The sequence below is a fragment of the Nycticebus coucang genome, chromosome 8 (assembly GCF_027406575.1).
Source record: "Nycticebus coucang isolate mNycCou1 chromosome 8, mNycCou1.pri, whole genome shotgun sequence".
Lineage (NCBI taxonomy): Eukaryota > Metazoa > Chordata > Mammalia > Primates > Lorisidae > Nycticebus > Nycticebus coucang.
In genome coordinates, this window is record NC_069787.1 from 22,691,338 (window position 1) to 22,718,102 (window position 26,765).

The window sequence follows — 26,765 nt, forward strand, 5'->3', positions numbered from 1 at the left end:
AGCTGAGTTTTTCTCTTGTGTGAGTGTGTATTAGTTTATCTACTAGCTTCATATTAGTATTGAGTACATTGGATACTTGCTTATCCATTCTTGTGATACTTGACTAAGAAGGATATGTGTGTTTCAACTCCATCCAGATTAACTCAGGCTGTTCTTGACCTCCTGAATGACAGCAATCCATCTACTTCAATAATTTAGTTTTGAGTCAGTTAATTTGAAAAATGTAAGTCTAGGCAACTCTGAGACGTGTTCTTCTGCTATTTCATAGTTCTAGACACAATTTTGGGAAAGGTTGTGTTCCCTTTTCTGCTTTCTTGGACCTCTATACCTACCCAAACCAAGCTTAATCCCCCTCCTCCCCAACCCCCAGTGACTAGTAAATATAAAATCATGATCCTTATTTGGGGAAAAAAGTGGAAAGAGGGAAGCAGATGGTGTTGTATATACTTAGACGTTTACAAACAAAATGCTGACTTCTACTTACTAAGATAGCAGGAAAAGAGTTGCTCTTTTCTAGTTTGTGAGATTATAACTACAAAATACTACTACAAATTGCAATCATCAGGTAATATTACTTGTTAATAGCTTCTCCATTACAACTGATTTGCAATAGGAATTCTTTATTGTATAATTATTTTTGTTGTTGAAATAATGGCTTTAAACTAGAGTTTGATATAAAAGAGTCTTTCTACATGATTGCAAGAGGGACTTTACCTAACAATTGCAATCAGTGTAACTTGGCTTATTGTACCCTCAATGAATCCCCAACAATAAAAAAAAAAAGAAGAAAAAAAAAAAGAGTCTTTCTAAAACAGATGAAGGGAATCATGGATAGGCCCCAAAAGCCTTGACCCAAACTCTTTGGTAAAGAATAGAAACTGTTAGAAATAGTGTTTTCTGGAGTTATATGATATCTCAAAGTAGTTTTGATTTGCATTTCTCTGATGATTAAAGATGATGTGCATTTTTTCATATGTCTGTAGGCCGTGTGCCTGTCTTCTTCAGAGAAGTTTCTGTTCAAGTCCCTTGCCCAGCCTGCGATGGGATCACTTGTTCTTTTCTTGCTTATACATTTGAGTTCTCTGTGAATTCTGGTTATTAAACCTTTTTTGGAAACATAACCTGCAAATATCTTCTCCCATTCTGATGGCTGTTTGCTTGCTTTACTTACTGTGTTCTTGGCTGTGCAGAAGCTTTCTAGTTTGATCAGGTCCCAGTAGTGTATTTTTGAAGCTGCTGATTAGCCCATATCACAAAATCCCAAGACCAGAGATGTTGACCTGGATGTGGAGAAAAGAGAACACTTCTACACTGCTGGTGGTAATGCATATTAATACATTCCTTTTGGAAAGATGTTTGGAGAACACTTAGAGATCTAAAAATAGATCTGCCATTCAATCCTATAATTCTTGTACTAGGCATATACCCAGAGGACCAAAAAATCACATCATAACAAAGATATTTGTACCAGAATGTTTATTGCAGCCCAATTCATAATTGCTAAGTCATGGAAAAAGCCCAAGTGCCCATCGATCCATGAATGGATTAATAAATTGTGGTATATGTACACCATGGAATATTATGCAGCCTTAAAGAAAGATGGAGACTTTACCTTATTCATGTTTACATGGATGGAGCTGAAACATATTCTTCTTAGTAAAGTATCTCAAGAATGGAAGAAAAAGTATCCAATGTACTCAGCCCTACTATGAAACTAATTTATGGCTTTCATATGAAAGCTATAACCCAGTTATAACCTAAGAATAGGGGAGGGGGGAGGTGGGCGGAGGGAGGGTGATTGGTGGGATTACACCTGTGGTGCATCTTACAAGGGTATATGTGAAATTTAGTAAATGTAGAATATAAATGTCTTAACACGATAACTAGGAAAGTGCCAGGAAGGCTGTGTTAACCAGTGTGATGAAAATGTGTCAAATGGTCTATAAAACCAGTGTATGGTGCCCCATGATCACATTAATGTACACAGCTATGATTTAATTAAAAAAAAAAAAAGAAATAGTGTTTTCCATACTGACATGTAATCATCCCTATTAAAACCTTTGAGAGAGTAATATGCTAAAGACATGTATTAAAAGTAGTTGATTAATGGATTCTTTTCAATATGATTAGTGAGAACCTTTTGAATTTTAACATTTAAAAGATACTCAATGAAAGTTGGGATAATAGAAATGGAATGTAAGTGCTTTTTGTTTTTCAAATAAATGGACGATAGATTGTGTTCTCTTGGTGTACTATATACCTTGTACGCTGCATCTAACAATAACATTATACAGTTTTTCGAATCATGTAGAGTTGCTGTTAAACCATCTAGAAAGACAGGTATAATTATGGTCTGGGAATTATAGAAGGACGTCATGATAGTTCAAAACACTAGAACTCACATTTATAAAAAGACAATAGCATGGATTTAAATAAAACCATGGAGTACTGTGACAACATTTTAATCTACAAAGACTTCAGCCCATCTCTTCTCACTCTCTTTTTCACCCAAAGTCATTCTTTACTGCAATGTAAGTATTAATTGCTTAACCATGTCATTCAATTACAAAAAGCATTTCGACAATCAGAAATACAGCCATTGGAATAAAAAAAGTGTCAACATATAATATTTGTCACTTTGAGAAATACTTCCTTGTTCATTTTTATTGAACTAAAATACAGATTGAGCATTAATCAGTCCATGAAATAGATTATACTGTCATCAAAATACATGATGAGTTATTATAGCAATTAGTAAGGTGTCAAAATCCAGATATTTAACCTTAAACACAAACCATTATGTACATACATGTATATGAGTGGGTGTTTGCATTTTTGTGTTTTCTTAGGTAATTAAAGGTTTCTTAGGTTGCAATTAAAGGATTAATACAATTCTTGGTAAAAAGTTTGCAGGCTTTGAAAGGGCTGTGCCATTCTAGGGAGAAGCATTTTTTTTACATGAACATTTATTTCTAGCACCTGTGAAGCTTAACTAGTCCCTTTCAGTTCTAATTCCCTAATTATTGAATTCTGCCTCTCATGCAATTTTTCTATTTCTGTTTGTGGACAGAACAGGTAATAAAGATCAGGAAAAGAATCATGTAGTGAACTATTAATTTAGCAATTTGAAGAGTTTTCTTCATTTTTTTCTTGGTGTCTATTTGGCTATCATACTCCAGGTGCATAACATACTCCAGCAACTTTTCTTTCAATATAATTGCTTGATAACATTTCCAGATGTGGAAAATAGATACTAGTCATTCCTGGTAAAGATTTTGCTTTCCTTTCCCAGCTCAAGTGTGCTATATTTCCTTTCCCCTTTTCTCTAGTGCATTGGTTACAGTATAGCTTTTAGCTGCAGGTGACAAAATTGTATTAGACGCTTATTTTTCTAACACATGATATTTGGAGTGACGTAGTTCATGTTGGTTCTGGAACTTAAAGATTGAAGGCTCTGAGTTGGCTTGTATGTGATATGTGTGTTCCCCTGGCGGCGTCCGGGTGGTCACAGTAATTCCTAGTATTTCCTTGTAACTTGGCTGTTTCCATATCAAAAAGCAAGGAAAACAAGGTCAGTCTTTCCTTTTTTTAAACAAACAACAACAACAAAAATCAGGGTAAAAACTCTTTCCTAGAATCTTCGAGCAGGTTCTCCCTTGCCCTTGTTATGGGTGGAATTATGCCATCACCCAACTCCCATCCTAGGTTGAAGACTTAACACTCAGTACCTCAGAATGTAACCTTATTTGTAAATAGCATCATTGCAGATGTAATTAGTTAACACAGGTTCATTATGGTGGACCCCTATCCATTATGACCAGCGTTCTTATAAATGAGGGGAATTCAGACACAGACACACACAAAGAGGGAAGATGAAATTAAGAGACAGAGCAAGAAGGCGGCCATCTACAAGCCAAGGAGAGAGACCTAGAACAGAGCCTTCCCTCCCAGCCCTCAGATAAAACCAGCCCTGTTGACACCTTCATCTTGAACCTGGAGCCTCCAGAATTGTCAGACAATTCATTTCTGTTGAATCCACCCAGTCTCTAGTACTTTGTTATCCAGCCCTAACAAACAAATACACTCCCTTTGGCTATTGACTGGTTTCATAACCCAATCTCTTCTGACTCCTCTCTTTTCCAACAAAGAAATACAGTGAGTTCTGAAAAGCTGGCACTTTCAGTCTCCATGGGCTGAAGGCTCAGAAAAAGAATAGGCATAGCTGTTGAGTGGACAGCCAGCAGTGTCTACCACAGCCAGTTATTCACAGTGCATATCTGGCATTCAAATATTTGTTAAAGAAATGAAATATTCTAGGATTGAATACTTTATCTTCTCTGACACTGGAAGAATATAGATGGAATTTTATTTTAGTCTTTCCTTGTTTCTTTGGCATTTTCTAGCTTTAAACAGCCAATACCAAAAATGATAATGTCTTACTGCTAAAAAAGAAAAGGTTCTATCTTTATAATTTTTTTTCCCTATAGAAGAGCAGGGCTTGGAATACAGATCTTATCTCATTGGAAGCATATTATTTTATTTTCTCTGACCTGGGCTTGAGCTCATTCTGTTTTAGTATGTAAGTGGGTGGAATATTCCTTTCTAGATCCACGATTTCCTAAATTGCCTTGTCTAACCTTACTCCCTATTAGAATTTACCCTCTTCATTTCAAAGTGCACTGCATTGTTTTTTTCTTTTTTTAATTATAGATATGACATAAATCGGCAAGGAAAAAATAAGATACACTTTCTTTTCCCCTAGGAATTATAGAGATAACATCATTGTCTTTCAGGAATTTTATTTCTTTTAGTAGAAGTCATGAGACTGCATGGATCTCTGTTCATTTCTCTTTGTCAGTCTTCATAAAAATTGCGTAGAGTATGACCATTAGAATTGATCTGCCATGGTTTGATCTTTTACATGACTTTACCTTAGGAGCTCATAAAGCTTGTACTTGCTTACATTCAAAGGCAATTATTTCCTCATTGCCTATAGGTGTTTTTGGGGAAAAAATAACACCTTAGGATTAGGTTTTTGGGCTTCTTAGTCCTGTTCGGAAATGTTATATAATACCCTTTATTTTAGGTTGTAAATATAAAATGGAGCTCTGGAGCCAGGCTGGCATATTAAAAAAAAATATCCCTGTCACAAAAAGTAAAGTTTAGCATCAATCTGAATGTTGCACTGAATACATCTAGCTGGGCAAGGGTCCCCCTTCTTGTTTTTAGCCAAGCTGCTTTTTGCTGCTTAGGAATATCTCTATGAAATTGTCAAGGTCCTGTCCTTTTGAGGATCAAAATTCATTTTGAGTAAAATGTTGGGTAATTTTTTTAGATTAGCAGAGATTTCAGAATCTGTTCCCTGTAAGTTTATATGGCTGGCAAGAGACTATAACATTAAACCTCAGCGTCTCTCATCACCGATTCTATTCCTGGAAAGCAAGATGGAGTGGCCTTTGTCTCTTTTCTGAGCTTGAAGCATGCACTGGCCTGTCACGTTTGATTGTTATTTTGTTCTTACTTTCTAAGAGTCGTTGGAGGGTCCCTGAATGGCTGCGGATGGGCTGAAAGCCTGTTAGGTGCCTTAAATTTCAAAAATGGTGGAAATGCGCCTCCTAGGCTGTTAGCTCCAGTGTCATCAGGAAATGCTGAAGTTGAAAAAGCAGACTGGTGGTTAATTTTCTCCTCTTACCATATTAAGAACAGTGTGGTTTCATGGAAAGGGGAATAAACCAAGAACGTGAGGCCAGGTCTCTCACCAGGAGAGCGTGTTACCACAGTCAGAATATTTAATCTTTCTGTGCCTCACTTTTCCTGGAGAGGCTGACCAACACGCAAGGTGGGAACACACGCTCTAGAATTAAAATCTTTGCTTTATCAATCACCAGCTTTAAAATAGTGTCTGTCTTAAATGGAGACACTGTGGGAATTTGAATTTTTTCATTCATCTTAATCATTGACTCAGCAGAAAACAACTGAATCGCCACCATGCACGAGGAACTCGGGATACAGCAATGAATGAGACACAAAAAATAGTGGAAAAAAACAATATATATATGAAAATGTGGGTGGTGTTAGTAGCTAGAGGGACATCCAGTGTGAGATTATGAGATGTGCTTTGTTATGTCTGTGTCTAGTGGAAATGAGAGATGTGAAATGACTTTAGATTGGGGCGGGCCATATTTCAGATGAGCCACATGATATTTTTGCTATATTCTGAATGATAAAAAGAAACTAGAGCACAAGATTAACAAGGAGCGAGCCCAAAGGTGACAAGCTCTGCATATCTGGAAAACAGAAACAGGGACATTGTGGAAAGATCTTAGGAAGAAGGAGATGGGATCAGAGGTAGCCTGGGATAGGGGAGGAAGGAGATATGAATAGCTTAGTAAGCCCACCAAGCATTCAGTAAATGTTGGCACATTCACTGTTAGTACCCTTCTCTCAAAGGGGTCTCAGAAGAAAATGCTGCTAGTTACTTAGTACCTTTATCTAAAATAAATAATGATCTCTGGAGAAGAAACATAGTATCATTTTTGAGACTCAACTTTCATTACATGATAATGGATGGACGTTTGAGTTTTTATAGGAATCAGTTGTAGGAAATGTTCAAACACCTCTCTTTACCTTTTTCAATTAAATCACTGCCTTCTTACCTCTACCTGATTTTCCTTCTTTTGGTTTCTCTCCCCAACTTGTCTATTATTTCCAAATTCATACCCTTATGTTAAATATTATTGCTTTCAAGCTGTCTCTGTATAGGAGTTTGTCAGGAAAATGTGACTATGCCATCTCATAAGTGAATAAAATATATGTCTTCAAAAGTAAATCAAAAGATGTTACACTAGAAAAATGCTAAGAAAAATCCACCATATTTACAAATACCTACAAAAAGAAATCAGTTATCAAGATAATTTTCAATTATCTAGGACAATAAATTCAATTAATAGAACAGATTGTTGTTTTGTTTGTATTTATTATTTCTGTACAGCAAACTGGTGAGGGAGCAAACATCGAGAAAATGACAATGTTGGTCCTTTCAAATTAGAGGTGTTAGTAGCTATTTAAAGATCCATTTCTTTTAGAAGTTTGTCCTTTTCTACAAAGGAAGGCAGAAATTTTATCAAAATTGAGAGTCTTCTGGGAATTTGTGACATTTCCCCCATATAGATAAAAGTAATGATCAGGTACAGATCAGGGGCCTAAGGAGGATAGGAAGCAGCTTTCCCAAAATGTAGTGGGGACTAGAAAGGGTTAATTGCATGGTGATATGGCCAAGAGCAAAGCTATGACATTTGGGACACAGGCCCCATGACTGCCTTCACTTCTTACACTAATGGCAAGTCCCAGAAGGCTCTCAATTTTGATAATTTGCTGGAAAGACTGACAGAAGACTCTGAAAGCTGTTATACTCACAATTACTGGTTTATTACAGAGAAAGAATCCATACTAACATCAGCCAAAGGAAGAGACACATACAGCAAAGTCTGGAAGGTTCCAAATACTAAGCTTTTGTTGCCTTCAGGACATGTTATCTTCCCAGCATTGAGGTGTGCTGATACACAAGGAATACCAGGGAAGCTCCCTGAGCCTCAGTGTGCAGAGTCTTTGTTAGGGCTTTATTATGTAGGCAAGACTGACTGATTGCACACGTGGTTGGGCCCCATCTTCAGGTTAGCTGATGCCACATGACCCAAATTGCCCACCTTTTGTCCCATCGTTAGTCTTTCTAATGTTGACATTTGCCTACCCAAGACTATTTTGAGAAGGCTGGCCCCATCCTAAGATCCAGTGTGGCCTATCCTAACCTTAAAAGAAGACTTTTTTTTTTTGTCAGTTACCACATGAATTACCTCCTAGAAGCCAGGGGTATAGACCAGACCTAGGGCATGGCCAAATTATGTTATGGTAAATACTTTTATTAACATTGGTGCTCTTTGAAGTAGCTGCAATGTAAGAGCATATTTAAGGACCTCTTTGGTGCTTTTTGGTCTCGTTTTGTCTAGCTATTCCTGGCCTCTTTGTCTCTTAGTCTGTTTATTCATTCTCTGGTTCAATAGACACTCCCCTGCAATTTTGCTGAGCATTTCAAGAGAGGAGAGTAAAGAGCTTTTTTCCCTTTCTGTGAATTTGTTTGTTTTCCAAAATGCTCTGGCAAAGATTATACAACTGCAGTCGCCTAAGCATTTGGTGATGGCATTATCTCATTCTTTCTTAAACTTGTAGAACAAGAGAGATTTGGGGGTTTTGTTTTTGTGTGTGTGTGTGTACGTATGGAAATTCTCCTCAGAGGACATGCAAGTTCTCTTTACCAAAAGTAAAAATGTTTTTTAAAAGACACATGTTCAGTGATGTAATCTGTTCTTCAATTTGCTATTAATAAAATGGGAATTCCATCCAACATTGTATGTTTTCAGTTCCACATGACAAGATTATATTGTCAACCTTGAGTTTTGCATGCCAAGCAAATTTAATGAGAAAAGTAATACTCAAGTGTTCAGTTGGTTTTGAGTGCAGCTTTAGCTTTGCAAAGAGGCTTGTGACACAAAGGTCTTTGTGTAATAGTTTATAAACCAGTGAACGCTTAGATACAGTTTATTTTTAATAAAAACAATTACTTCAGCCTTATTTACAGATTGAACTGATCTTATTCATAGGTAATCCTTCCTATACTGACTTTCTTTCTTTTAGAGGTGCTATTACGAATGGTTTAACAAAACATTGTCTACAGAACATGTTGGTTTGTGGACAAGTAGAGCAATGTTGTTTTTTTTTATTTGTTTTTTTTTTTTTTTTTTTTTAATGGCACACAGTAGTTGCTTGTTTTTCTTCTTCAATTCTTGGATACATCTTTCAATATCTTTTACTCATTATTATTTTTGGATGTCTCCTACCCATATAGGTGAGCTTCACTTACAAGGCCCTGTGTTTATCAGAGAGCCCAGCAACAGCATTTTCTCTGTTGGTTCAGAGGATAAAAAAATAACTTTAAATTGTGAAGCAAGAGGCAGCCCTTCACCTCATTACAGGTACAGTGGAAAGTTTCAAAATTCAAATTAAAAAAAAAGAATCCCTGGGTGGCATTTGTGAATTATTTTGCTTCAGTATAATTATACCATCAGTAAGAAATGATCTGTGAAGCAGTAGCTGTTTGATACATTCAACAGCTCTGTTACATGAACATTTGACTCCTTCCAGCATATATTTGATTGATTATTCACTTTTTAGTAATATTTCCTGACTAAGGAAAAAAATGGTAGACTCCATTAAATAATGTGTTCTCATGGATTTACAGTGTAATTTAATTTATAAACTTGGATTTGCATGTAGTTGTCAAGACCACATGCATTGCAGGGATGAAATGAACTGTGTTTCAAAGGTAATTTGAAATCAGAGCTAAGACAACAATTCCAAGTCCCTCTGTTTCTTCCTCTACCATTTTACTGAGTATGTGTTCGGAGGTTCATTAAATACGGAAGAATAAAATATCAATTTATTGTGATTAAAGTCATTTTAACTAATTTTAAAGAGAAAATATATCTCATTTATTAAATTTGTATCGTGTTAAAGTCTATATTTTTATTAGTATGTAAACAACATCTGTTCACTGAAAACTTTCGAGCATTACAGAAAGGCATAAAGAAAAACGAAAATAAATCTGAACTCCCACCACCTTAAGATAAAAATATTAACACTTTGGGGATAGTGATGGATTATTTGGATGAGATGAATATTTATTTTATGAAATAACTCCAGATTAAAAGTTTCTGCACTTAGGGTGCTGGGGGAGCCACTGTAATGAAGAGATGAATTATTGATAAATAGCATATGCTGCTTTCTTGTAAGTGGTTGCAAGAAAGTGCTCAGGGCACCTTCGAAACAACACGCTCTTTAGGTACTGGGAGCATCTGCTTCAAAAACTCTGTTTACACTGTTAATTCTCTTGGCAAAATCTTTTCTATGATCTGTAGAACAAGCAAACTTCAGCGTATATTAATAAAATGCTAAATGTCTAGATTAGTAATGTAGATTTTACTGACCTCGCATTGGTCTTAAATAATTGAAACTAACAGTCATGGTTAAATTGGGTCAAGATTGGGTTAGAAGATAGACATCTGTATTTTTGTGTCTGGAAGTCACCAAGGTCAGTCTTTTTCTACTGTGTTTGACAATGTATTTATTGATCCCCTGCTGTGTACTTCAAAATAAACATGACAATTCCGGGTTACTGATCGGAATTGGCAAAGGTGAGAAAAAGTTCTCCTTCTTTTTCTCCCTGTAGAAATATGAAAATTGCAACACAGCATTAGAAAAAAAAAAAAAAGAAGAAGAAACTGTATATTATGAGCTAGTTCAGTTAATTAGGCATAAGCTTATGTAACATCTGGAAATATTTTCTTCTTTACAGGAAAATTGAACCCCTTTGCTTAACGAGACAAATACTAGAAATGTTTTTTTTCCTCACATATTTGTAAGATAATCCAACAATTTCTAAATGCATCTGTTTGTTTCTTCCTGAAATAGAAGATTATTCTTATAAACATGGCTATAAATACAATAAGGAATCCATGTGAATGGCTTGTGTGGGCTGTTTTTCTGTTGTCAGTAAAGTTGTATTTCCTGGCATTTATCTGATGAATAATTTGGTGATACATTGTTCAGCTAAAAAATTGTCCGAAGTCTTGAATTGGAAATCCAGAAATAGCCTTTTGTTGTAATTATGTCTTTGTATGATAGCTATAGAGCAGTGGTTCTCAACCTGTGGGTCGCGGCCCCTTTGGGGGTCGGAAAACACGTATTTCTGCTGGTCTTAAGAATTGAGACACCGCTTCCCGGTCTGCCCGCATGCAGATACGCCCCTGTACCAGTACCCGGCGTGGTGGCATTATCTGTATTAAAGGGTCGTGGCATTAGGAAGGTTGAGAACCACTGCTATAGAGTCTGTCAAAATGAATTGATACGTGGGTCACTGGGAAAGTTTTGAAACAATCTGTGTTGTGGTCCATTATTTCACTTTCAAGAAACATAGTTTACAGCGTCCTTTTTGATTCACTTCTGCAAGTTTCTGTTTGCTTGTCTTACTGGTGTTGCTGGGCGGGATTCATTTGTTTCCATCTGCCTGGATTTTACGTTTCTTGATTTTTGTGTATCTCAAAATTTTTGAAATGACCTACAACGTAGATAAGACGTTGATGAAGAAGTTTTGCTGTTTACACAGCAATTCTTCTGCTTTATCGTATACCCAGAGATAGCATCTTGGTATTGGTATGTTGCAATTTAAGTAACATCTGTTAACTGAAACTAGGAGATGTGTGACTTCGATTGATTTATTAGTTTTAAATGTGCTAAATGAAGAAATGTAACATGCTATGTATTGTTTTGCATTTTTTCGCTTGTAGCCAAATAGAGCAGACATTTTCATTACAGCTTTAAAGATTTTCTGAAGTTAAGATTTCCAACCAATATAAAATTTCACTTAAGCTAAAGGTTAGAACCATTAGAAATGGAGACCTGGAAAAGCACAAGGGACCTGCTTTTAGTTCTGAGAAATATTGGGCTTCCATACAATAAGAAACAACCTTTTGTTATTCATGTTATCTGTGAAGGAAATAGATTGTTCCTGGAGTAAATGGAGTGTGGAAAAATGTGGGTTGCAATTACAAATTTATCTATTTCGATGACACCTTCTGTTTTGACCTGTTTTTTTTTTTTTTCCTAGCTTTTGACTTTAATAGTCCACTAGGTAATATTCCACATTATTCTTTAAATGGTCCAGAATAAAATATGCTTGCTTATTCAAATAATTTTTTTTTACTATCCCCCAACAATTGCCAATAAATGGCATAAATATATAATGATACAGGACATAAAAAAGAATATTGGGAATTTTTTTATGTGAAGTCAGAGAAAGAATGTTTTATTATGTATTAATAAAAATAAGCATATATATGTGCATGTGAGTATGTGCATGTGGATGTGTATATATATTTATATCTATGTTCTCTATCTATCTATCTATCTGGCGAGAGAGGGAGAGGCAGCCACAGGGGAAACTTAGAAGGTCATGTGAATTGTTGATAGCAATCCAAACATGCTTCTAAAGATTCAGAATAAAATTAAAGAGCCTTATAAAAGAATGTCTTTGAAAGCTCAGAGCCTTGCCTTGTAGACTGAGGAAAACTTATCTGATGAGAGATCTTGTCTTTGTTTTAATCCCACTGGGTGAAAAGAACTCTTAATTGGTCATATTAGAAATCCTAAAGTTCAGAAATTCTCAGGAGAAATTACTTGTGTTAGGGCTTAATTGAGAATTTTATTCTTTCTTCTGCATTTCCCTGCCTGAGCCCCAAAGCCTATATTTAAAGGTTAATTAGTATTCTGTCTCATCGTAATTGCTGATGGTGCTGAAAGAGGTTACCCCGAGGAAGTATTAATACTTTTTTTAATGGAAAAGATTTTCTCCTGCTTTTCATGGGGTTAGAAATGCCCAACTAACTAATGCTAAGATGAAAGACCCCAAATAGGAGGATCCTGGGTCATTGCTGCTGATGGCATTTAAAGGGGCCTCATATTTGGGGTGGCAGGGCTTAAAAAAGTGTATGCCAGTAGGGACCACGTGAGTAAAAAGATTGCATGAGGTAAGCCTGCCCCAGGAACATACAGGCACATTGGACGATGATTGGAAACTCAGATCTTCAGCTCTCAGCCTGTTGTTAAGAGGTCATCACTGCTTCTCAGTACTGGCTGATGGTTACCATCCAGGAATCCTGGTTCAGCACTGTAAAAGCTTTTAAAGAGATGTTTAATATTCAGATATGTTCATTTTCTTATCTGTCTAATTTTAGTGTTAACTCTGCCTTCCTTTTTGGACAAAATGAAGGCCAATGAAAGTGTGTCTTAAAAGCTGAATGTGGCCCTTGTGGGCTTTGTGTTCTCAACTTTTGTTCTAGCTTGAGACTTTAGAGCTGTGTTGTAGTCGGTAGCTACATTTGGCACTTGAAAAGGTCATCAGTTAAATTAAATTAGAAACTCACAGCAGCCTCTTTTTAAGTGCGATGTAGCCACATGTGGCTAGTAGCTTAATGTATTGAACAGCACAGATAAGCACGTCTAGGCTTACAGAAAGTTCCAGAACAATGCCTGGACCACAGATCTTTTCTGTAAATGGGCTTTCATTTTTCTGTCTGCATAAAGAAGTGACAAGAACATCATTCTCTTTCGGCTTATTTGTTTCAGAGAACAAATAAATTATTTTAATAAAACATAGTATAAAGAATCTTAGATAATTGTAAGGGCTAAATACCATTGCAAAATAGAGGTCTTTGCTGGCCATAATTACCCTAAATATGTCACATCTTGCACGTGTTTAATTTGCTAAAAATCAACTAAATGTATTTTGTATAAAAAATAAGGAGAAAATAAAATAATACACTAAATTCTGCTCACCATTTGGTCAAGGAGGAGATGGAAGGATAGAAGTCTGGATTTCTTTCTTACGTATACACACATGCACAGAGTACTATGTATAGTACTCTATTTGGTGTATATATGCATTATGAATATTCTATACATTTTAAATATGAACTACATATGTTCCATTTTTATAACATATAACACATGTAGTATATGTGCTGTATATTATATATTGTATATCATACCATATGATGATATATGGCATATATTCTTAAGTATAATTTTGCTTATATACAATTTGTCTCTTACATATTTATTTTTGCTCAGTAATATTTATGTCAATGAACTTTACTTTTATGTCTCAAGGCAAATAAGAGTTATTGTTCCTCTAAACTGTCTTGGCCCTTGGAGAAAGGCAATCCTTTTGTGCCAGATTTCTCAGCCCAGTTTTCTGTGTTCACCCTCAAGTTCAACTCCCTTCAAGATCATCACTTCTCCAGCTGGTGAACTCTGGCCCTCCCCATGCCCACAGTCCGCCACTAAGAGTGAAGAAGTATTTGCATGGTTGGAACAATGACCAAACATAAAAAATAAAGAGTATCTATAGTGTCTGTGGGACACAGAGGTAAACACACGCTTATAAGGCAGGTTGAACCTGGCTGCTCTACCATCTGTCCCAGGATGTCTCTGGGCCTTCTCAGCACCAGAATTTGTGTTCCAGCGATATGCACACCCATGGTATCCCAACCCACCTCTATGAAATGAAAGCTTATTGAAATGAAATGGGATTGTCCCGGTAAACTGTAACTCTCTTAGAGGTAAAGGTAGGGAAAACATCTTCATCCTTACATTCCAAATGTTTCACTAAAGAACAAATGCTTAGTTATTAGTAAAAAAAAAAAAAAAAATGGAATGAAGTTCACAATTGTGGAAAATAAAGGGAATTTAGGTTTGGATTTAGTCTTCTCCTTTGGCTCCATTTTAAGACAAATTGTCTTGAGGTGATATGGATAGTTGGCTGGGACTCCAGGCTACTTATATCCTCTCTATAAAATCAACTGGAAGAACAGGCCATCATTTCTATGTGTGTTATTAAAAGCCCCAAGTGGTATCAGAAAAACACAGCTAATGGTGTCAGCAGTCAATATGCAGCAGAAATGGAAAGGTTAAAATTTGAACATTAAAGATGGCAGTATAACAAAACAAATAACTTTTTTCATTCCTCTTGTGAATTTTTTCAGTGGGGTAGGGAGTGAGGATATACATGTGCTGATTAATGATGCATTTATTCCCCATCTTTGAGATTGTTTATTTGTCCAACACAGATAAAGTCATTTGGGTCATAGTCATATGATTACCCAATCAGTAAGGCCTGAGACATATATGTTCTAATTGGCCAGGCCAGGGTCATATGAGGACTGGCCTCATCAAAGCAGAAAGAGGGAGCTGCTGCCCAAGAAAGCTAAAATGGATGAAGGGACAGCAACAATGGAAGCATCTTCTATAACTCTCCTTGGAATAATTTTTAAATAATCCCTGAACTAGGGATTGAACTAGACTGTAAATATATGTAAACCTAACAGTTGTTTGTAATCTCTGTGTGTGTGTGTGTTAAAAATTATCAATGAATGAGAAATTGGGATCTATTCCATAAAACGCATTTTGAAAACTCAATTAAAAAAAAAACCCAGAGCACTACAACGTAACTCATTTAGATCTTTAGTAATTATTGCTGAAGCCTAATCAGTTATTTTTGGATAAAGTATTGAATATGCAAATTTAGACATTCTTTCTTTCAAAGGCTACAATTATTCTCATCACTTCCGTAAACATATTAACAAACATTGCATTTGAACACAAATGCATTTGCTTATTAACTTGAAAGTTGCATCTGAAACCACAAATTGCTTCTGTGATTAAATTTCTAATTTTTTTGTCAAACCCAAAATAAAGTATTGCCTGTTGATTTCACAAGTGTTTAGTGTAGGCCTGTTTCCCAAACCCAACCCCAGCCCACAAAAGATTTTAGTAAGTTATTTATTTTAATTAATCAATTTATTTATCTATTTATTTTTTGCTTTATGCTGAGTTCTAAAATGTGACATTTGTTTTTCTCCAGAATATTGTTTATATTGCCATTGTCTTTTTTTTTTTTTTTTTTTTTTGTAGAGACAGAGTCTCGCTTTATGGCCCTCAGTAGAGTGCCGTGGCATCACACAGCTCACAGCAACCTCCAACTCCTGGGCTTACGCGATTCTCTTGCCTCAGCCTCCCGAGTAGCTGGGACTACAGGCGCCCGCCACAACGCCCGGCTATTTTTTGGTTGCAGTTTGGCCGGGGCCGGGTTTGAACCCGCCACCCTCGGTATATGGGGCCGGTGCCTTACTGACTGAGCCACGGGTGCTGCCCATATTGCCATTGTCTTGACCAGATTTTCTGTGATAGAATAGATATCCTGAAGGAAAAAAACTTTATATAATCAACTGTGAGGTGAATTATGTCTTGGGATTATTTTTGAAATTACCAGAAGTCACTCAATTTATTTTCGGTTTTGTTAGCTCCGGTTTCAAGTTGTGATGTTCTGTAACCTTATTACCAAATTCAACTGAAGGACTCAGTTGAGAGCTTGATGCCTTAAATTACAACAACAACCAAATAGGAGTAATTTCCAGTCTGAAATACCTACTATGTTGTGCATCTTATGCACTATGTCCAGTATTCAAAGACGATTGGCCCAGGGGCCTGTAGCTGGTTTTAAAGAAATTGTATTTCAGATTATTTTTAGGTGGAAACCTGCCATGGACTGCCATCATTCTATCTGGTTAAGCCTGGCTTGGTTGTATCAGTGACTACCTGCCTCGTAGTCTCCCTGTTGTGTAGAGGATGTAACTAAGACATAGTGCCGCGGACCGCCGGTCGATGGGCCTCAGTCTGAGGGTGCTCAGGGTGAACGGTACAGGTTGGTTGAGAGGTCGACGCAGGATAAATGACAGACTGCACACAGCACTTGGTGAAGTAAGCAGCTGTAAATTTTACTGAGAATATATGTTGGTATTTATACATTTTCTTTTCAAGGTTTAAACAATGCAATCTTTATTTTGCTTATGCTTGTAAATTATCTTTGTGTCTGCATATGTGGTTTATCATGCATTACATGTTTTCAAGGTTTTGCTCTCTGGAGGGAGGTGGTTTATCTTTTCAAGGTTTTGCTCTCCGGAGGGAGGTGGTTTATTTTTAACACCTGGTTACTTCCTCTTATCTAGGAATGTCAAGGCTTGTGACTTCTCTTAGCTTTGTAATTGTTCTCAGTTTCTTATAATCTCTTTTAAAAATAGCTGAACATATTCTTTTACGTATAATGCTTGACTACTTCTATATATATTTTCTATATATTTTTATTCTTATTAGTAACTATACTTTGATTTATAATTGATTGTTTGTTAAACATTAAACTACTCTATTGATTTGTATTACATATGAAAATTAGTGAAGCAAGATGTTTTTCTAAGTAAAGTTTTACTGCAGGTGGTGATAGTGCATGTCATGTTGGAACATCTTGTTTGCTGTGCCTGCATTGTCTCAAGTCACTGACATTTATGGTAGGGACGTGCTGTTGACCAGGCTTACTTGGAGCCACTGAGTCTGACACAGCCATTCTTGCTGGTTTTAACCTGGATCAGTAAATCACTGTGTTTGTTTAAACTCTCATAGTTCATTCTGACAAGACAAACAAGTATTCAACAAACATAGAAAGGTTTGTTACCAACGTGCCATAGTTCTCTTGACTGATTGCGTTCATACAATAGTATGCTAGGCAACATTTCTGTCGCTGTGCACACTGGAGGTGCTGGGGGCTTCGCTCCCGAGAGCACTAACCACCTTTCCATGCGTTTTACAACGCGGACAGCGCCACCTCGCTGCGGCTTGTTGCCGAGGGTGCGGCAACATAGAAAAAATTGGATTGATGAAGGGGTGTGGCTTCAGGTACATCAATAACCCAGGACTTCTAATTCTGGCACCTCAAACATTCATGTCTAGTTATTGGCCCAGACATTAGTTTACATAAAACCCCCACATAACTAGTTCGAAGGGAGGAGAGCTTATTGACTGAGAATTAGCAGATTTGTCAAATATGAATAATCAACGGTTTCTCACTTGTAATTCTAAAAGCACATCCTAATTCATGTAGAATGAGTGTTTGAATTCTGAAGGCTTGAATGAACTTATCATTCAAGAGTGTTACAACACGATGATTATGCAAAGGTGCTTAATCTTGTGACATTTACCACTGAGCTAAAGCTACAAGGTTAGTCTGCTTCTGGAGCACAGTGTAAATGTTATATGATTGAAATGCTGGTATAGGTAGCCCCAAGAGTCATGGGGCTGGCTTCTTTTGCTCCAGATCACTGCATTAAGCCTTTTGGATTGGACTTTGGGTATGCAAATATATTTTATTTAGTTTTAAATAATGTCCATGTTTCAAAAAGATTTCATTCTGATACTTAAGAGCTCTTGGTGAACTTTAAAATTCCTTGATAAAAGAAGAAATCTCTAACTTTTACAAAGGATTATGAATATGTAAAACCAAAAGTCACTATCCCTAACAGCTTCCTAAATTTATGATCTGAGCGTGCCATTTACCTGTCACACCTTACTACTCAGTGTTGTGTTCATGAAACCAGAACAGTTGGATTACAGTTTCCCACAAAGAAAATGAGTCTAATTTGAATATTTATTGGGCACATATTTTGAATGAAGGAGCAGCATATGCCACAGTTTTCCTAAATAGGTCTTATGTAGATGAAAATATGAGACATCCTTAGAAATCAGGTCCTCATGTGAATATTCTGTATTAGGAACTTAGGTACACTATTTTGTTTCTCAGGATAAAATAATCTTTGGAAGCTCAGGCCTAGAAATTACTCAATATATTTCAGAGTTTAAACAAAGACAACCTGTTTTTGAATTCACATATTTTCAGTGAGAGGAAAAACAATCAATTTTTAATAAGATATTGAGAAATTTTATATCTCCCGGGGATGAGTTACATCTAGTGTTAGGAGGAAGAAAAATAATTATTTTGTTTTGTTCAAAGAAAATTAACATTCTTTACGTTCTCTCAAGTATGTCTTAGCTTTGAAGAGTTTGCTAAAGCAAACTAATGCACTAATGCTTTTAGATAACAAATGTATTTAAAAGAGAATAGTTTTTGCCTTTCACATAGTGAAATAATCTAAGGATTATGTTTATGTGAGGAAGACCTAGCTAAAGGCAGTGAGAAAGCATTTATACATAATGGAACGAATCTTTTTCATTTTGGTTCCTCAGTGAAAACTTTCAGACAATAGTTTTAGATCTTAGAAACTTAATGAAATGAAGTATTTTCCCACACACTTCATGGTCTTTTAAATCTTTCCGGGTATTAACAAAGGCAAGAAGTGCTTCTCTCAATTTTATCTTTACTATTTTCCATATAGCCATTGTACCTGGCTTATTCATTGGCTAAACATAAAATCACAATTTTTGAATGAAGTCATCAGACATACTCAGGCCGAATACCTTCTAACTGCTGAGCTAAAATGCTTTTTCCCCCCTATACAAACTGGTTCTCTTAGGTAACAAACACACAAGTGCCCTTTGTCACCAGTGGTCCATTCAAAAGAGTCTGAAATTAACTGCATCCTTCCTGATTTGAGTTTAGAGGCATTTTTCTCACTGCAGGCATTTAGTCACTCAGTAACTGGCAAAGCATTTACAGCTCAAAAGTTAAACCTGCCCACTTGTGATTTACTATCTGATTTATTCTTCACCAGTCAAGGCCATTATGTATCTTATCTCGCTTTTCACTGACTCAGGGCAGGTACCAGTGCAAAAAAAAAAAAAAAAAAAAAAATCGTATGTGGAAGTCACCGTCTGTTCCACATATGAGAAGATGATATTTCATCAGTTATCTGAAATATAACCAACATGTGCTTGATGGGACTGGACTAAAACAAGGAAAAGCAAAAGGGGCGGATGGGTTAGCAGCCTTTGATGGAGCCTCCACCTGCATTTAGGCTGGTGTTGAAAGCCCTCCCATGCTCATGGAAGCACTGAGCTGAGGGTTTGCAGGCACTGTCTACACAGAATCCATTGAACAAGCCTGAGGAACGATGGCATTTTCTTTTACACATTAAAAACTTACCTTCAGGGGAGTTAGGTAATTTTCCCACAGTCATGCAGCTGGGGAGGGGTTTGTCCAACTGAAAAACCAATGAGCATTTGCTTTTGAATGCCGTTTCTTTTCCTGATGCTTTTACACCAAAGGCAAGGCTAGAACCTGGGGATTAGGCAAGGAAGTGGTGGTGAGGGCTGGGGCAGGAACTAGGAAATTAGAAAACAAAATCTCTGCATAAAACACGAGCTCCCTGAGGACCCAGACAGCTTAACAACTTCAGAACCTACAAATTGCCCGATATAATGGTACTTTGATAATACTTTTTTTCCACTGGCTGAGAGGGTTGGTGGGAAGAAGGAAGGAAGGAAAAATGAAAGAAAGGAAAAAGATCTTTCTAATCAGAGTTGCTAAGTAATGAAATTAAGTTAAATGAAGAGGGAGGAGTTCATTTCTGTTTGTGCTACTGTAGGCAGCCTGTGGTTGATTTTGAGGGTGGTATTAGATCTCAAACTGAAATGTGTATATTAACTAGGTGGAGATCTCATGAAGATGTCCATTCAGATGCAGTAGTTGGGGGGTAGGGCCCAAGATTCTGCATTTCCAACAAATTCTTTGATGATGTGCAGCTGGTGTGCAGATTGTTTAGACTGAAAGTGGATGGAAAATTTCCCTTAATTTCCTTTGTTTTTCTGATTTTCTGTAGTTCTAGGCCTTGAGGAGCAGCAGCAGAATGAAGGAGGGCTCAGAAGTGCTCGTGGATCAAACTCAAGGGCACAGTTAAAGTCAAAGTAGAGAAAAGTGACCTAAAATCCTCATGTAAATATGGACTTGCCTTAGGAAGGATCACAAAAGAGTTACTCGCACAAGTACAGCAAAACCCATAGCAGAAATCTGCCATACATGGAAAAGGCTACAACTTTTTCTACTTTTTTTCTGATTTTATTCTTTCAAGTTAAAAAAAAAATAAAAAAGAATTGGGCCCTTTAGTTTTTTCTCTTGATTTTTTTAAATCTTTCATTAGAATTATTGCCTTAGATCTAGCATACTTGTAAGTGAATGATAAAAAAAATCAAGAAAGCCTTGATTTTCAAAATGAGCAAATGATGAAAAATTTAAGTAGAGAGTAAATTAAGTAGATTAAGTAATTTAAATTAAGTAGAGAGTAAACTTAGAGGTTTATTCACTTTCTATACTCCCTAATCATTACAACTTGATTATGAATTATTTCAGATAGAAAGTGACATAGACATATTATAATGATGAACATCCCTATATCACTACTTAAAGAGATAAAACCAAAAAAGCTAACTTTCCCCACTGTATGTCCCGTAACACATCTCACTCTCTATACTTTAAAGCTGAGGATTATCATTTTCATACATTTTTAAAACACATTGAATTCCTAATATTACTTTCTGTGTTTGAAAACTTCATATAACTGCTGTGTTTAATTTGTTTTTCTTTCATTGCTTGTGAGAGTGTTCATATTTATAAAAGTTCATCCATGTTCATGCTTGTATAACATTCCATTTAATTTTATGTACTTCCATTTAAAATAATGTTCACATTGCATCCCTTTGTATGTTTTTATAGTATATAGTATGTGTATGTTACATATTTTATATATGAATTTAACAATTTTTAGAGGGCACAGGCCATTCTTGGGGAACTATGAGCTGTAATATAAGTGGGTGCTATAATCCAGCTGATAGTTTGGAGACAATTGTCAATGGTGACAACTCACACTCCTGGTTTATCAAAATCCTCATCTATAAAACGACCTTTATGTTACCCATTTTTTCAAAACTATCATCAAGAGACATCGAGGTATTGTTATAGTAAGTAAACATTTATAGAACTGGAGACGGCAGTATAATGTTCTTGAGATTGTGGAATATAAATGAGTTTATAAAGGTAAAATCTACTTTTTGTGTCAAGTATACATTCAGTCCCAGGTAGGAAACATCTGATTTACATACAACTCACATTTATAAAGAAGCCTTCTGTGGTGTGTGTGTGTGTGTGTGGTTTTTGGCCCGGGCTGGGTTTGAACCCACCACCTCTGGCACATGGGACCGGCGCCTACCCCTTTGAGCCACAGGTACCGCCCATAAAGAAGGCTTTTTAAATAAGTGCCCAAGTTACAAACGTTTGACTGACGTTTGGCTCAGACTTAATGAACAGAGACTATAATAGGTAACAGGTGAATGTACCTGTTCCAACTTAGGTACAAATTCGACATAAGAACAAACCTGTAGAACCAATCTTGTTTGTAACCCAGGGACTGCCTGTGCTTACTGTTTAAACACTTCTAGTGTTTCTGCTTAGAAAATCTTGTTTAAAAATCAGCTTCTTCCTTCTTTTTCATTTTGGCTTCCCATTAAGTATGGCTCTGGGGTTGGTGCCTTTACTTTTTCAGACCCCCTTGGTGGTGGTTATGGTTTTTAACCACAGTGTACCATTTTGTAAGTAGCACTGTGATGGTTTAGAAAAGTGGAGAATGCCTCAGGGACAGGTATTTACCCAGACAAATTGAAATGGATAGTTGAGCACTTACCCAATTAATTTATTAAATGTGCTCAGTCAATGTGGATAAATCAAAGAAATGTGCTCTTTTCTCCTTTCCTTGTCAGCATGAGATTGGCCTGAAGTATCGGAGATAATTACCTCCACTTTCTACTTTATCTTTGCCTATACAGACGTAGCCTGATTATTTTTCCCCTGGTGAACAAATGAAATTATTCTCACCTCTTCAGAAAAGTTTTCAACATCTTTAGCTTCTAGATGCTACTCTGTTGTATTTTCTACTGTACTTTAACCATTGTATCTGATAAATACTTGAGCATATTTGATCTTCAGTTATGTAAAGTTGAACAATGCATGTATCATCTTTGATTTAGTAGAGGGATAATGTTTAAAGTAGAGTCTTCTTTTATAAAATTGAATGTACTAGGAAGGTATAAAACCTTGGTATTTGTTTTACAGATGGCAGCTGAATGGAAGTGATATTGATATGAGTCTGGAACATCGTTATAAGTTGAGTGGAGGCAATCTTGTGGTCATTAACCCCAACAGAAATAGGGATACGGGAAGTTACCAGTGTTTCGCAACCAATTCACTTGGAACAATTGTCAGCAGAGAAGCTAAGCTCCAGTTTGCCTGTAAGTGTATGTTCACAAAACATATAACTTAATTTGTGTGGTCATTTTGGATTTCAGAAACATACATGGATTTTATTAATTATTAGGTTGAGGAAACAATATAGTATGACTTTTTGGTCTTCTGTATACTGTTCAAATCAGAGCTGAAAATGCCTGTTTTTGTGGTCTGAGCAGGTGTTCTACTTTACTATTATGTGGGGATTCTGTTTAGGGAATGAAAAAGAATCCAGGTAAGTATATTTTTATTGAGCATCTTCTCTGTTCTTTGCATTGTGCTAGAACTAAAAAGAACATGAAATAATTGTCAGACATAGCATTTGCTCTTGTAAAACATTTAAATTAGAGAATTCCATCTGACAAACCAGAAAAAAATAAGGAATGAAGACATGAGGAAAAGAAGAAAAGAACATATGCAGTGACATATTATTGACCCCCTTTGGAGTTGTCTCAAATGGCCTGCAGTGCAGTCCCCTCTGCAGCCTGGCCCTGGAAGCCATATTTGTACCATGTTAATTAGACCTGAGTCCAGCCATGGGTTCAATCTAGGAACACATGATCCAACCTAAGAAAATCACATTCTTGGGTGGCAGCTGTGGCTCAAAGGAGTAGGGCACCGGCCCTATATATATGCCAGAGGTGGCGGGTTCAAACCCAGCCCTGGCCAAAACTGCAAAAAAAAAAAAAAGAAAATCACATTCTTTCTCCTGGGAATTTGGAATTGGTACCAGAGGCTCAGTTTAGTTTTTATTTTTGCTGGTTTTCTACTTTTTAATTTCTTCTTTTGTTGTTTAGTTGTGTATTTCATATATAATGCCTATCACGATTATCTTGATTCTATGATTTCTTTTAATTCTTTGTACCTCAGTAATTCTGAAATTGGAATGTGTTCCTATAATGAGGTAGTGGTCTCGTTCTTCTCCCCCCAATTTAAGAAACCATTATTAAATTGATGTGTTTTTTAATACAGACTTCTGCTTTTTGTGTTCATAATGACAAGGGTTAGTTTTGCTCCTGCCATTATATCCTGTTTTTCTCATGGACGCACCTCTTTCCTTTGTTCCCTCTTTTTATCCTGTAGGCACAGTATTTTTTTTTTTTTTTTCCGGCCTGTATCTTCCCTGGATATTTTTGGAAGCTATATGTGATGATTGTATTAGTTACCTTTCCGTTTACTGAAGTACTTTGTGGCATATTTTTCTTATAACCAGAATTTTATGTTTAAATCACTTCTTTCAGTTACCCTCCATTTTAAACAAAGACTTTAATTCCTTTTCCCCTTTACTATAACTTTGCAATCTTACTGAGTGTGATTTCCATGATTTTTGGTCTAAATTGTTATGTCATTATAATAGACATGTTACATTTACTTTTATTACATACTATGTATATGTGAATCAGTGCGTATTTATCACCATATATCTAATATTTTCTTTATGAATAATTGTATATGTGCATGTAGATTTTAACCAGAATCTTGCCAGCATCTATGATGTATCCATGTTTACCTGCAGGTACCAATCACCAGACCCCTGCCTATTTTCACATTTTTTTTTTTTTATTTCTTAGTAAATTTTTAAACACTTGTAACATGAAATATGTTACATTTTAAAAATTCAAATGTTTTTCATGCCCTTTTATTTTAAAGAATGTTGTCACATTGCCTTAAATATGAGGATAGCTTTTGGATGGTAATAAATGTTGAATCCCAGAAGTGTTTACCGGAGAATTGGAAGTGTGTTATTCTTTTGTCTTCTGGAATTAGAGCTGCCGAAGAAGCTGTCCATATTAATTTCTCTTTCTTGCGAGCTGCATTTTTGGGTCCACTTGGTTATATATGGAAAGATTGTTTTTTCTTTATTCTTTTAGTTTAAAGCATATATATTTTCAGCATGTAGCTAAGTTTAGGTTTATTGTAATTCACTTTGGGCTTAAAGAATTCTTACACACTTTGTATACAGTTCAGTAAAATGTTCTTTTATACTTTTTAATTTTATGTTTTTTTATATTTTAAAGAGGCAGTGATCATTTATATATTGAATTAAAGAGGCACTGATCATTTGTGTATTGAATTTATTTTTTTCTGTTCATTTCTTGAAATTCTTTTCATCTCAGCCTGTTCTTCCCTATGACTTTCTATTACTGAGTCATAGATGCCACATCTTTTTGAATTCTTTTGGAGATAGTTAGTTTTCCAAAATGTTATTTTTAATCTTGGAGGCAGGGTTTCCTTTACCACTTCTATTTGGTGTTTTCAATTTTATGCATAAATATTTTCAATAGGTTCTGAAACAAAATCATGTCCAAACTCAGTCTTTGACAACAGATGGTGTTGGTGGGCTCCCTTGGCCCTGAATTTCTTGCATGGTGCAGAGATCAGAGTGTCTTCTCTGATCTGTACAGAGATACACAATTCCCAGTAGGAGTCCTGTTTCCCAGAGTCTTTTACCAAATACTTTCCTCTTATATAGTGTTATTTTTCTACTGTGGATTCTTCACACCTAATAATATATGAAGAAGTGTAATTAACTTACAGGCTTTTCCTCATTTAGCTGGAATGTATGACTTGTATGGAAAATACTTCTAAAATTATCTTGTACCTCTTCCAGACCATACTAGTTCCTACCCAGCACTGCATAGGAATGAGAGGACGTTGTTGAGTCAGGGATGGGATTTTACTTAGAAACTGATAAGCTAGCCTGCTGCTGTTGACGAGTGCTTGCAGCCTGAGACTCCTGAGTCAGTGATAGGGGACTTTATCACTCTCAGAACAATAAGGGACATGAGATTTAAGATGCTTGATTCCCTTCCCCTCAGCCACAAGTCCCAAAGAGGAATGTGATCTGGTTAGAGTCGATATTACACTCTGAGTTTAGCTCTTTTCTATAAGCAGTAAGCAAGTTGGGTCTTTGTCCTCAAGAGAGACAATACTCCAGGTTTCTCTCTGCAGACACTTCCCTCATCCAGTTGGATGATTCAGTATTGGTGTGCCCAGCACAAACTTGTGAGGAAGCTTGAAGCATGCAGAGAATTGCCTCCCCCAACAAGAATCGTCATTCCCTATAGTTGGCTCTGTGCTTGAATTTCCGAGTTGGGGTGCCCCATTTCAGGATATATGAGATGAGAGAGTTACACATCATCTTCTGCCATTACTGTGAATTCTCTCTTTCATAAAGCAAACTCAGGCCGTGCCTTTTAGTCCCCTGTTTTCCCCTCACTCTATCGTTAATCTGTCTTACACGTTTTATTAACTTTTACTCTTGGCATTCTCTTGCTTGGCACTCTTGTACAATGAGATTATTTTGGTTTTTGCATTTATTTTGTTTTCCTAAGTGTTTTTTTTTTTTTGAAAGTTGCAAGGAGCCATAGTGGGTTTCTTAGCATGGTACCACATAGGACTAGAAAGATACAAAATGGTTTTTTGGATTCATATGGCTGGAATATAGATTTCTGGTTTTAAAAAAATAAAGATGGTGGAAAATAAATAGAGGATATTTAATACATTAGAAACCCCATAGTTATAGCAGAGCATTACTTTAACTTCATAACCTTAAAAAAAATGCAATACATCAACTGAAAGACGAGATTAGGATGGAGAACTTTGTATTAGTGGGACACTCGTGGCTCCAGGGTGGAGGCGCCTCAGCCGTCTTTGCTGCAGGCAATGGATGGTAAAGTGTTGTTGCTGAAAAATATTCTAAATTTTTATTTTTATAACTTTGTCTCCTCTCTTGTATTATATGGTTAATAGTACTTCTTTGTTTCTGCTAGCCATGGAGAAAGAACTTGTCTGTACTTAATGGATAAAAGAGTAAAAGAGAATATGGTTGATGCACCACATTATTTAACTCTAGTGAAAATGCAAAGAAATTTTGCATTACTTCTTAAATCTTCTATCTATTTTGATTTGATTTTTGTGTATGAGAGGTAAGGGTCTAGTTTCATTCTTCTGCATATGGACAACCAGTTTTACTAGCACCATTTACTGAAGAAACTCTCTTTTCGCTACTGTAAGTTCTTGGCACCTTTGTCAAACG

General features: G+C 36.2%; 1 protein-coding gene across 3 annotated transcripts in view; it reads left to right on the forward strand.

Moving 5' to 3' along the window:
* The window catches only part of CNTN3 (contactin 3), a 373,051-nt gene that overhangs the window by 112,977 nt on the left and 233,309 nt on the right, over positions 1-26,765 (forward strand). For all 3 annotated transcript variants that reach the window (XM_053599702.1, XM_053599704.1, XM_053599703.1), the window contains exons 3-4: positions 8,903-9,029; positions 22,556-22,731. In XM_053599702.1, coding sequence (XP_053455677.1) covers positions 8,903-9,029; positions 22,556-22,731 — 303 coding nt within the window. The remainder of the gene's footprint in view (positions 1-8,902; positions 9,030-22,555; positions 22,732-26,765) is intronic.